A 12,149-nucleotide genomic window follows, 5' to 3' on the forward strand; every position below is an offset into this window, starting at 1 on the left:
ATTGCTACCCTGGAAGACAGAAACAAACTTCAAAGTGATCTTGATAGTCTGAAGTGCTGGGCTGAAAACAACAGAATGAAATTTAATAGGGATAAATGCCAAGTTCTACATTTAGGAAATAGAAACCAAATGCAGTTACAAGATGGGGGATACTTGGCTCAGCAATACTACAAACGAGAAAGATCTTGGAGTTGTTGTAGATCACAAGCTGAATATGAGCCAACAGTGCGATATGGCTGCAAGAAAGGCAAATGCTATTTTGGGCTGCATTAATAGAAGCATAGCTTCCAAATCATGTGAGGTACTGGTTCCTCTCTATTCGGCCCTGGTTAGGCCTCATCTAGAGTATTTCGTCCAGTTCTGGGCTCCACAGTTCAAGAAAGATGCAGACAAGCTGGAGCGTGTTCAGAGGAGGGCAACCAGGATGATCAGGGGTCTGGAAACAAAGCCCTATGAAGAGTGACTGAAAGAACTGGGCATGTTTAGCCTGGAGAAGAGAAGATTGAGGGGAGACATGATAGCACTCTTCAAATACTTGAAAGGTTGTCACACAGAGGAGGGCCAGGATCTCTTCTCGATCCTCCCAGAATGCAGGACACGGAATAACGGGCTCAAGTTAAAGGAAGCCAGATTCCAGCTGGACATCAGGAAAAACTTCCTGACTGTTAGAGCAGTATGACAATGGAATCAGTTACCTAGGGAGGTTGTGGGCTCTCCCGCACTAGAGGCCTTCAAGAGGCAGCTGGACAACCATCTGTCAGGGATGCTTTAGGGTGGATTCCTGCACTGAGCAGGGGGTTGGACTCGATGGCCTTGTAGGCCCCTTCCAGCTCTGCTATTCTATGATTCTATGAAAAAGGAAGACAGGCAAGTGCACCATGTATGAAGCTGCGGGTTCAGCCGATAGCAGTCAAGTCACTAACTGCTTCTGTAAGGGTCTCTCTCTTCGTGACAGAGGGGCCTTAACTCTGCAGACGTTTTAGGATGACCCAGAAAGAAATCCATGCTGATTCAATGCATGAGCTCACCTAGTTATGACCTGATTGATAGGTCCATTTAAGGACTTCAGTCAGTCAGTCCAGTTTTATTGTATATAACCATACGTTTTTACAATCTTGGTGCAACAACAACAGAAGGAAAACAACCATAAAGGGGGGGGGGAAAGCTGAACAGGCCACTCAAATCAATTCATCATGTGCCCAATCTATGGGATGGTAGCCACCTGAATTTCAGAATGGTCACACTTCAGCGTAAAAGGAAAACAGCAGCCATTTAGAAGTAGCAGCCTCATGCCTACCTGCAACATCCATCCATCTATCTAAACTTCTTCCTTGGCCGCCTCTAAGGGTGAGACGCTCAGGCCCTCTCTCAACTGCAACTCCTAGAGCGCAGGACTCTAAGCGCCCTCCGCTCGCTACGTGTGTGGTCACTGTCAGGGCACTGTGCTGAACGGGCTCCTTGGCCCCACGTGACGGGATGGCCTGTGGCGAATGCTCCCTTAATGGCACCACGGGAGAGCCAGTACAAAGGCCCTCGAGAAAGGCAGTGCCACTCAGAACACGGCGGCGGCGGTGGCTGCCGGAGGCATAGAGGCCTCCCGGGCCAGACAGCACTCATTAACCGAACACCACAGTTAAGACAGACAAAACCACCGCTTAAAAATGAACAGATCCCTCCGCCCCAACAGTGGTTGTGCAGATTGTAGCTGACCTCAGCATGCACCACGTGTGCATTTGCATTACGGTTAGGCGAGGGCCTGCGATCAACCCTTTTATACACCAGGGCTGGTATAAAGTCGCATCTGCCACGGGAGCAGCCAGAAGGGAAACCTCTCCCCTCCACCCACCGCCCTGGAAAGACACCGAGCGAGGGCGAGGCAGCGACCGAGGCCACGATGACACCTGCTGGGGCCTTCCGCAGGACCAGAAGTCACATCCGCCATGGGTCAGGCTCGGCCACGTCTCTTCCCTGCTCCCCTGCATCATGGGAGCGGCCAGCCAACCCAGAGGCGATTCCTCCTCCCACACCCTCATGCAAAGGAGGCCTCCAGTCCTGCTGGCTGCTCTGAAGCTCTATCAAATTCCCCCATAAATAACAAACCGAAAACAAAACAGCCGGCAGGTGGGTTTCTGCTCCACCCTTGAAGCCTCATTAAAAGCCAATATTGCTCAGCCTAAAGATGGAAAGCTCAGCATAGATTTCACTGAACGTTAAATCAACCAGCAAGCACAGCCAGCAAACTCTGTGGCACTTTAACTTTAAATAATGCAATAATTATTGAATTTCCTTTTTATAACTGAAGTGCTGGAATGTAAACAATGGGGCTGTAATTGCAGGAAGGGGGGATCAATAGAGGCAATCGTTTTCAGCCATGTTAATTGTAAATACAATTGCTCCAAGATGTCAGCCTTGTTCCTCTCGCTCCCAGAATCACCCTAACGGATGACAGAGTCCAACTTTCCCATTACAGCTGTTCGTTCCTTTAAGAGGTTCTCAATCAGGTCTGATCAATCTGTCAAGATAATGCATGGAGTAAGTAAGACTCTTCCAAACACAAATGTCCAATCAATAGCCCCAACCAGCTTAATGAGGAGGGGCTAAAGCCCAGAGGGAGGCAAGAGCTCGACTTCAGCAGGCCAGCTAAACAGATCAGTCCTTAACGAGCCTGCTCTGCCGGCAGGGCTCAGCAGCCGCACAGACCCCTCCCCGGGGACAGGTGGACCAGGCGGCCCGGGATGCTCCAGGCGCGACTCCTCCGACTGCACAACAGGCCAAAACGCACTCATTAATCATTCACGGTGACCGTCCCGAAAGACAAAAGCCTCCCCGGCCTTATTGCGAGCACAAGGCCCCTGGTGCTGCGCCGAGTCAAGACCCGGGCCCTGCAACAAACACGGCTTTCCAGCAGCCGAAAGACCACGTTCCCCGAAGAGTGCAGAAGCTCCACCAGCAAAGGAGCAGCTATACCTGCAGGCATGCTGGGCTGCCTTCCAACTCCTTGCTCAGAAAAAGGGTGGAGCTGGGAACAAGCTCAGAGGAGGAGGAGGAGGAGGAGCGATAGATACAGAAGGGCCCTCCATGCCCTTGACGTGCACCACTGGGGGCTCCTCTACAGCTCTTGGGCCCCAGCAGAGAGGGCAAGGGAACAGGCTTTTGCATGGCTTCCCCAAACTCCTGAGCATCAAGGACTGGTCCCCTCCTCAGGAATCACCAACGAATCCTGGCAATGGACCCACCCAACTGACCACACCATGTATTTATTTATTTATTGCATTTATATACTGCCCCATAGCTGAAGCTCTCTGGGCGGTTTACAAAAGTTAAAAACAGTGAACATTAAAAACAAATATACCATGTTTAAAAACATAAAAAGCATAAAAACCACAGTATCCTTATAATGCTGTTTGACCAAGATGAAGCCCCACGCAGTCACTTTTGCTTCCAAAAGAGGAAACTTTGTAAAAATGAGGGGATCGGTAAAATACAGTTGAAAAGTCAAATGGGTCAAATCGCTCTAGAACATTTGCCATTTACTCAAAACTACAATAGTAGAGAATGGATACCGTGGGTAAGGAACGCTACCGCCAAGTCCAGCAGGTCACCAGAGTGGTTAATGAGAAATGCATAAAGGAAGCCATTAGAGACAAAAAGGCTGGCTTCCTTCAGAAAATGGAAGTGTTGCCCAAATGAGAACAAAAAGGAACTCATACTTGCAAAAGAGAAATTCAAGCAGACAATAAGCAACACAAAGAAGGGGTTTTAAGGAGCAGGTAGCTAATAATATTAAGACCAACAATAAACAAATCTTTAGAGACATCAGAAGCAGGAAACCAGCTAGGGAGGCAGTTGGACCATTGGATGACAAAGGAATTAAAGGACTACTAAAAGAGGATAAGGAGATTGCAGAGAAGCTGAATGAATTCTTTTTGTATGTCTTCACTACAAGAGATGTAAGGCAGATATCCATGCCTGAACTAATATTTTCAGGAAGGGAGTCTAACGAACTGGGGCAAATAGCTGTAATGAGAGATGAAGTCCTAGAATGTATAGAAATATGGAAAACAAAGAAATCGACTCTGAAATTGCTGATCTTCTAAGAAAAATATCTTAACACATTTCTAAGATCAACTTCTGTATCAGCCTACTTGGAAGTGGCCAGTGTAATACTGGTTTTAAAAAAAATGATCCAGAGAGGATTTAGGAAATTACAGGCCGATTAACTTACAGACCATTAATTTATGGTCTGTTCCAAGTAAATTGGTGGAAAGAGTTATTAAAGATAAAATTATCAAGTGTCTAGAAGCTAGCATGGTGCAGTGACTAGAGTGTTAGACTGGGAGTCGGGAGAACTGGGTTCTAGTCCCCACTCGATCATGGGTGACTTTGGGACAATTACACCCAGCCCAACCTACCTCATAGGGCTGTTGTTGTGATAACATAGAGAGGAGGAATAAATATAAATAAATCAATAGAAGGACAAGTCTTGCTGAAGAAGAATCAACATGGCTTCTCCAAAGGTAAGTCCTGTCCCACTAACCTTTTAGAATTCCTTGAGTGTCAACAAGTATGTGGATTGGCATTTTTTTACTTGCACTTTCAAAAGGCTTTTGACAAAGTCCCTCACCAGATTCCTGTGCAACCTTAGCAATCCTGGAATAAGAGGAGAGGTCCTCTTGTGGATCAGTAACTAGTTAGAGAACAGAAAGCAGAGAGTAGGAAGAAATAGTCAGTTCTCTCAATAGAGGGATGTAAACAGTGAGATACCACAGGGATCTGTATTGGGACCAGTGCTTTTTAACTTGTTCATAAATGATGTGGAATTAAGGGTGAGCAGCGGGGTGGCCATATTTGCTGGTAATAGGGACAGCAAAGAACTCCCAAAGAATCTCTCCAAACTGAGGGAATGGACATTCAAATGGCAAGTGTGGTTCAGCGTGAGTGCAATGCGATGCCTCTTCACTCTAATCCGCTCAGGGGTTATGTTGTGTGAAACCAGTGAGTGTGGATTATGTGCGGGTTGTTTAACCCATGCCCTAAATGGAAGTTGGATATGCAAAATGGTGCTTGCAGACACCGTGGTTCATTATGGGTTATATAACCTACGATGAGCAGTGCCATGTTGTGCAAACCAGGTCACTGAACCTTACACAAGAAAAGCCCTGCTAGATCAGAGCAAAGACCTATTGAGTCTTGCATTTTATTCCCACAATGATCAACTAGAAGTCTATGGGAAGTTCACTGGAATATATATATATATATATATATATATATATATATATATATATATACACACACACACACACACACACACACACACACACACACACACATATATATATATATATATATATATATATATATATATGAGAGAGAGGGGGAGGAGGAGAAAGAGACCAGGCTAGTAGTCATTGATAGCCTAATTTCCATAAATTTGTCTAATCCCCTTTTAAAGTTGTACAAGTTGGCAGCCATCACTACATCTTGTAGTGGCAAATTCCATAGTTTAACTATGTGCTGTGTGAGGTACTTCAAAGCATAAGAACTTCTCCGTGTGAAGTAGTACTTAAGAACCTAAGAACTTTATCAGTTCAAGCATATAATGTGCATTTTATCACCACTGTCTACATGTTTGCTGACAAAGTATTTTAAAAGAACGTAAGACTTCCTTTTCCAGAACCAAGCTGATTCTCCCTCAGCAAGGCTTGTTCTTCTATGTTTGGCTATTCCAGCCTTACTAATGCTTTCCACCAATTTACTTGGGAGAGAGGTTAGACCAATGGGTGTAATTCCCTGCATTCCCTGGAGTATCTTCCAGTCTTCAGAAGGGAAAGTAATTTCAGAGATACTGCATATTTGATATTGCATATCAAATCTGCAGTTTACACAAAGCTGGAAATGATAGCTGACACCACAGATGATGGAATCAAGATTCAAAATGATCTTGCCAGGCTGGAATACTGGACGGCATTTAGATACAAAACCAAAAAGGTGAAGAAGGCACAAGTACAGGTTTGGGGAGATCTGGCTTAGCAGAGCCTGTGACAAGATCGAAGTGTCCTAGTTGATCACAAGCTGAACACGAGTCAGTGGTGTGATACGGCTGCTAACGCAGCTAAGGGAATCTTAGGCTACATTAACAGAGGCATAGACTCCAGATCACAGGAAGTAACGATTCTATTCTTTTCTGCACTGAACAGGCCACATTCCAGTTCCGGGTGCCATGACTGAAGGAGGACATTGGCAAACTGGAATGTATTTATTTTATTTGAAACATTTATATCCCGCCCGATATCATTAAGATCTCAGAGCGGCGTACATGTGTCCAGAGTCGGGCAACCAGGATGGTTAGAGATCTGGAAACCATCCTGTGAATAATTTTTGAAAGAGGTGGGTCTGTTTAGCCTGGAGAAGAGAGGTCTATGGGGAGACATGACAGCGGTCTTCAAAATATCTGAAGGCTACCATGCAGAAAATGGAGCCGACTTGTTCTTTGTTGTTCCAGAGGACAGGAATAGAACCAATGACATTGCAGGGAAGCAGGTTTTGGTTATACTGGATTAGACCAAAAGTTTATTAATCCAGCATTCTGTCCCCACAGGGTCCAAACCGATGCTTGTGGAAACAGCACCCTCCTGCTTGTGCTACCCAACAACTGGCATACAGAGGCACACTGCCTCTAATACTACAGGTGACATATAGCCATCAGGACTAATGGCCATCAATAGACATCCTCCAAGAATTTGTATAATCACCTTTTAAAGCTGTTCTAAGAACCCTCCTAGTGGAAAGAGTTGTTCAACAATGGAACAGACAGCCTCTGAAAGTGGGAGGCAGTCCTTGGCTCAAGGTTGGGTGGCCCTCCCTCAGAAATGCAGAGTAGATCTTGCATTAAGCAGGGGGTGGGACTAGATGACCTTTCCAGGACCCCCTTCCAATTCTAAAATTCCATATTTTTGTTAAAAGATGAGCAATCCACAATTCTACTCTTTCATGCCAATTTATGTGTGATGTGTATGAAAATAGCACGCAACCTCTCTGCCTTCTGCTCTTCCAAGCATTTTTTCCTCACGTGTTCACATACATTGCTCCCTTGATCTTTTTAACCCCTTTATCCCTCCCCAAACAGTAGCAACACATCAGATAAACTAGACACACCATGCTGTGCTGGCGATTTCATTGCCCACTAACGCAATGAAATCGCCAGCCCAGCAGAAGCAGAAAGTGGATGAAAACACATCCACAGTCCACGTTGCGCCCCCAATAGCAAGAGCACGCATAAATGGCTCAAGGTGAGGAAGGGTCAGCCCAGTTGCCTTGGGAACAGGATGCGTCCTCCCATGCTGAAGCCAAAGGCCCAGGGCCGAGGGGGGGGGGGAGAGAGAGGCCCCACAATGACACAGGTTTGTGAATCCTTATCCCCATTTGGCTCAGCACTAATCCAGCCCAGTTGAAATGTCAGTATTCCATCAGCTTCTTCTACTATGTCAACAATTTGTTCTTTAGATACCTCCTCCAAAAATTATGGCTCAGGTGTGGTTGTTTCTCCAACACCTGCACTGAAGACTGAGGTAAAGAGTTTATTTTGCTTCTTGACAGTTCCTTTTTAATTCAATCCCATATTGTGTGTTTTTTTTAGAAATCCCATCTTTGAAAACTGACTGTTTTAAGACTTTGGGGCAATTCACATGTATGCAGGTAAGAATATATGATAGCATTGCGGTCATTGTTTTCAAACAGTTTAGCAAAACTTACATCTTGCACCAGATCCAGGGCATCACATAGGATTAAATCAAGAGTTGCCTCTTCTCTTGTCGGTTCCATGGCTAACTGTTAAGACATAATCATTTATCATGTCTAGAAATTTTGACACATTATTAGGCCCAAATGTACATTTAGCTGGTCAATGTGAGGATATGTGAGGAAATCACCCAGTACGAGTCCTAGTTTGGAGGCCTCCCCAATTTCCTTCTGCATCAGTCCTGTTTAGAGAGAGAGGCTACATCCCCAGAGCTACTCTGCGGTGGGTACAAGAACGTAACAAGAGCCCTGCTAGGCCGAACGGTAATGCCCAGCCTGCTGCTCACACGGGGGCCCACGGGAAACCCACAAGACCGGCGTGAGTGCAGTCGTGAGTGCAGTCGTGCCCTCCCAGTCACGATCCTGGGAAAATCCGAGGCCCCAACACAGGCTGTGTGTGTTCCCTCTCCCCAAAGCAACGGTGTCAGAACATTTCCAGTAGGCAGCGGCTGCAGCATCTGCTCAGTCCAGCTGTGCACACGAGTGGCCTAATGCTGCCCAGGCCCTTTCAGAAAGAATTTGGGGGGAACTACTGGTAGCATCAGCCCTCTCTGGCCTTACATGGAGGCACAAGTTCTTAACAAGAATGCAGCCCAGCTACGAGGAGGAACGTGGAAAGCAAAACTTCTCTCTTCCAACCTTTTTGGCAGAGTGACTGCTATTTGCTCTACCTGGGCTGCCTTTGAAGAGTCTTCAGAAATTGCAGTTTGTCCAGAACGCAGCAGTGAGAAGGATGGTGGGGGCGCTTGAGCGCAAGCAGGAATGGGGAACATGTGGCCCTCCAGGCATCATTGGGACTGCAGGTCCTATCACCCTTCACTCCTGGCTCTGCTAGCTAAGGGCTGATGGGAGCTGCAGTCTACCAACCTCCAGAGGGCCGCACTTTCCACACCCTTGGCTTACAAGGGCCCGTCGCACCGTCCTGCAAGTCAGCCGCACTGACCACCCATTGTTCCTAGGCTCAACCCAAAGTGTTCGCGATGACCTTTGAAGTCCTAGAGGGCGGAGGTCCAGGACACCTTTAAGACCGCCTCCTGCTGTACCAGTGTTTCCGTGTCCTCAAATCTGAGAGAGAGGCCCCTCCTGATGCCCCAACTATGGGGGAGGCACAGCTGATGGGGACAAGAGAAAAAGAGCCCTGTCTGCAGCTACACCTCTGCTGTTCCTTATTTACTTTATTTACATCATTTATATACTGCTCGGTTATCTAACACAGTTATCTTCACAGAGCAGTGAACATAGGTATAAACAGTCAAAGAAAGAAGATTAAAACTCTTCCATTTAAAAACAAAGGAGCCAGCCAAACAGGAGCTAGTCAGTTGGTGAAGGGGCTTCTCGAAACAAAGTGGCTTCCAGGAGGAGCCGGAAGCAGCCTTGTGTTGGCGCCTGCCTGACCTCCAGGGGCAGGGAGTTCCACAGGGAAGCGCCTTGCCCTGGTAGACGCAGCTGGCACCTGCTTTTGCAGCATCCCACCATTTGGCAATGGTCTTGTTTAAACAGGCGTTTGTCTTATCGGATGGTCAGTTTTATCCCGGGTCTCCATTTTATCTGTTGTATTTGTTTGATTTTACTCTGTTTTCTCGCTTTTGGAATGTTGTTGTATTTTATGATTGATTTGAATTGCTGCTATCTGCCCCAAGTCATGCATAAGCACCAGAAGGATGAGATATACATTTTCATATAAATAAAATCTCATCATAACACTGGAGATCAGTGAAGTGGAGTTCCCAAACAATTTGAATTGTGTTTTTCCCCACTGCTCTAAGTCAACTGAGAACTTACTTGGGCAGAGTCATTTGAGTTACATTTACCACGCAATGTTCTATAAGTATCTGTAAAGATTCTTTCCAATAGCCCAAAGCGATTGAACTGAAATAACTGGTTAGGAAGAAATAGTGCACTTAGGCTGCAGTGCTATACCCACTTATCTTGGAGTAAGCCCTATTGAACTTAGTGGGACTTGCTTCTAAGTAGAGATGTGTAGGATTGCACTATTACTCTGAGTTCCACAATCTGGGAGCAGCCACCAAAAAGGTCCTGTCTGGGGTTGCCATCAATCACACTCCTGAAGGCAGCGCACTATTCGTGTGGTTTAAATGCTATATTCAAATACAGTCAAAACTTTACTTAGAAATGATTTTTAGTGGAATATTTTAAAGTATTTTAAAATATAACAGCTCAATAGTACACACTTCCCTTACATTTTAAGGAAAACATGAAAGCACTAAAACTATTAACATACTAACTTTTGCATGCCTAACAATGACACACATAAATATCTGTACTACCTAGGAAGATTAACCTGAAAAGTGTGTGGCAACTTTGCTTTTAGATTTGATTGGTATTGTTTCCAGTCCAATTGCTCAATTTGATTTGTACGGCGTTCACTTGTTCTGTTATTAATTAATTTAAAGTGGAACACTTTCTGCAGAAAAAAATCAGAAGCGAAAAAATGTCCGTTTTGAAAACATTTCTGCCCTACATCACTGCTGGCCACACTCCTACAAGGGTAATCAAGCCCTGATCTCCAAGGGCTTGTCTAGGAGTCAGTGAAGACATAGCCATGACTATAAAGATGCCACCATTAAAAAACTGTGAACATACACTGATGGTGCTGTATAAATAATAGAAATAATCATAATCATCATCATCATAATAATGCAGACTCATGCCCTTTCTCCTAAGCCTGGAGCAAATCTGCCCACCACCACCCTGTCCAAAGTCTTACACTGGCAGCAACATTTATTTAATGTTGATCGTATTATTTATTATTTGATTTTTTTTCTACCAACAAAATGGGACTGAAGGCAACTTACAGGGACAATTAAAAGATTTAAACAATAAAACAATACATCAAAATATAGTAAAACATAACAATGGAATAACCTGTTTTAACCTGTTGGGTGTTTTACTGTGGTTTTAATTTTTGTGAACTGCCCAGAGAGCTTCGGCTATTGGGCGGTATAAAAATGTAATAAATAAATAAATAAATGTCACAGTAAAAGTCTAAGAACCCTCACCTGACCCAACAGACCCACTAATAGGCCAAAGTCCGTTTTGAAGGCAGCCGTCCTTGCCTGTCAGTGAAGGGACAGCAGGGAGGGAGCAGACGGGGCCTCCTTTGGGAGGGTAATTCCACAGCCTGGGAGCAGCCACCGAAAAGGATGACACCAAATACGCCCCTGAAAGCAGTGGTCTCAAAAGAAGGACCTCTCCACCTAAAAAGCCTCCATGCAATGGTGGAGGAGAAGTACAATTCCTTCACTGCTCTCATTGCCACAGAGTAGACTTTCACATGAGCTCTAGCCCGTACTCGATCAGAGTTGTCCCAAGTTTTCCGCCGAAGTCGCTAGTCAGGGTTGCCCTTTAACCATGATTTTAATATCTCAAGTAGGAGGCTGATAAACAGCCAACTGCTGAGACCACACCAGGCTAGAACCAGCCCCTGCCTTTGACGCCCAGTTTGGCAAAAAGGGGAAGTCAAACAAATGCCACTAACCTGCCTGGAATACAATGAGGTCTCTTTGCTAACATCCTCATGGGGAGGGCTGTTAAACGTGTTCAAGAAGGAAGCGATGCCATGTATGGAACTAGCCACACTCAAGAGGGATTTGATAAAAATGCACAGAGATCAAACCAGAACACAGCAATAAAGGTCAGCGCTGAATCTGGTGGTCTTCAATTTGTTCATTAATAACTTGGATGAAGTGTCAGAAGGATAAAACCCTTATCCGGTCTACAGATTATGCAGAAGTAGGAGGGTTTAAATACACAGCAGAAGATGGGGGCTCTAGTGTTTGTAGCTAAAAAAAATAACTTGGTAGATAAGGGACACACAGATGTAAAGTCTTATACCAGAAAAATAAACCCATATTATTAGGGGAAAAGATCTCAGTTCTTTTAAAGCAATTGTTTTAAAGCAATTCTCCCTAGGACATTTTAAAGACTGGGATACGTCTGAGTCTCTTTATAAATGACTACATTATTAGAACAGTGTTGCATCTTGCCATTACATTTACTCTGTTTTAAATTCCAGCTGCTAATTTTGTATTATGCATCTTGCAAATAATAAAAGAAATGCTCAGAAACGTTGGGAGGGCTTCAAGTATAGGACATCCCAACTCAGTGCTGAAGTTGGCTTCAATGATTCAACCGCTTTCCTTCCAAGCCTTGCAGGACTTATTCCTTGGCCCTGACCTGCATCACTTCAGCGTGTGATGTTTCACGCCCTGTCTGCTTGAAAAGCTGCCCCTTGTGTCCACTCCCCACCACCGACACACACAGAGCACCTTGTCAGAATCTTACAAAGCTCCACGCCTTAGGGACCTTCAGGAAACAAGCTGCACACGCTG

At 45.2% G+C, this 12,149-nt stretch overlaps 1 protein-coding gene across 2 annotated transcripts in view; it reads right to left on the bottom strand.

Moving 5' to 3' along the window:
* ZFHX3 (zinc finger homeobox 3) overlaps positions 1-12,149 on the bottom strand; it is a 94,673-nt gene that overhangs the window by 59,500 nt on the left and 23,024 nt on the right. Inside the window, exon 3 of one of the 2 annotated variants that reach the window (XM_063141447.1) lies at positions 7,753-7,827. The exons of the other annotated variant lie outside the window; for it this stretch is intronic. Within the exon in view, the coding sequence (XP_062997517.1) occupies positions 7,753-7,827 (75 nt within the window). The remainder of the gene's footprint in view (positions 1-7,752; positions 7,828-12,149) is intronic. 2 annotated transcript variants of the gene reach the window in all.

The sequence above is a fragment of the Elgaria multicarinata genome, chromosome 14 (genome assembly GCF_023053635.1).
Source record: "Elgaria multicarinata webbii isolate HBS135686 ecotype San Diego chromosome 14, rElgMul1.1.pri, whole genome shotgun sequence".
Lineage (NCBI taxonomy): Eukaryota > Metazoa > Chordata > Lepidosauria > Squamata > Anguidae > Elgaria > Elgaria multicarinata.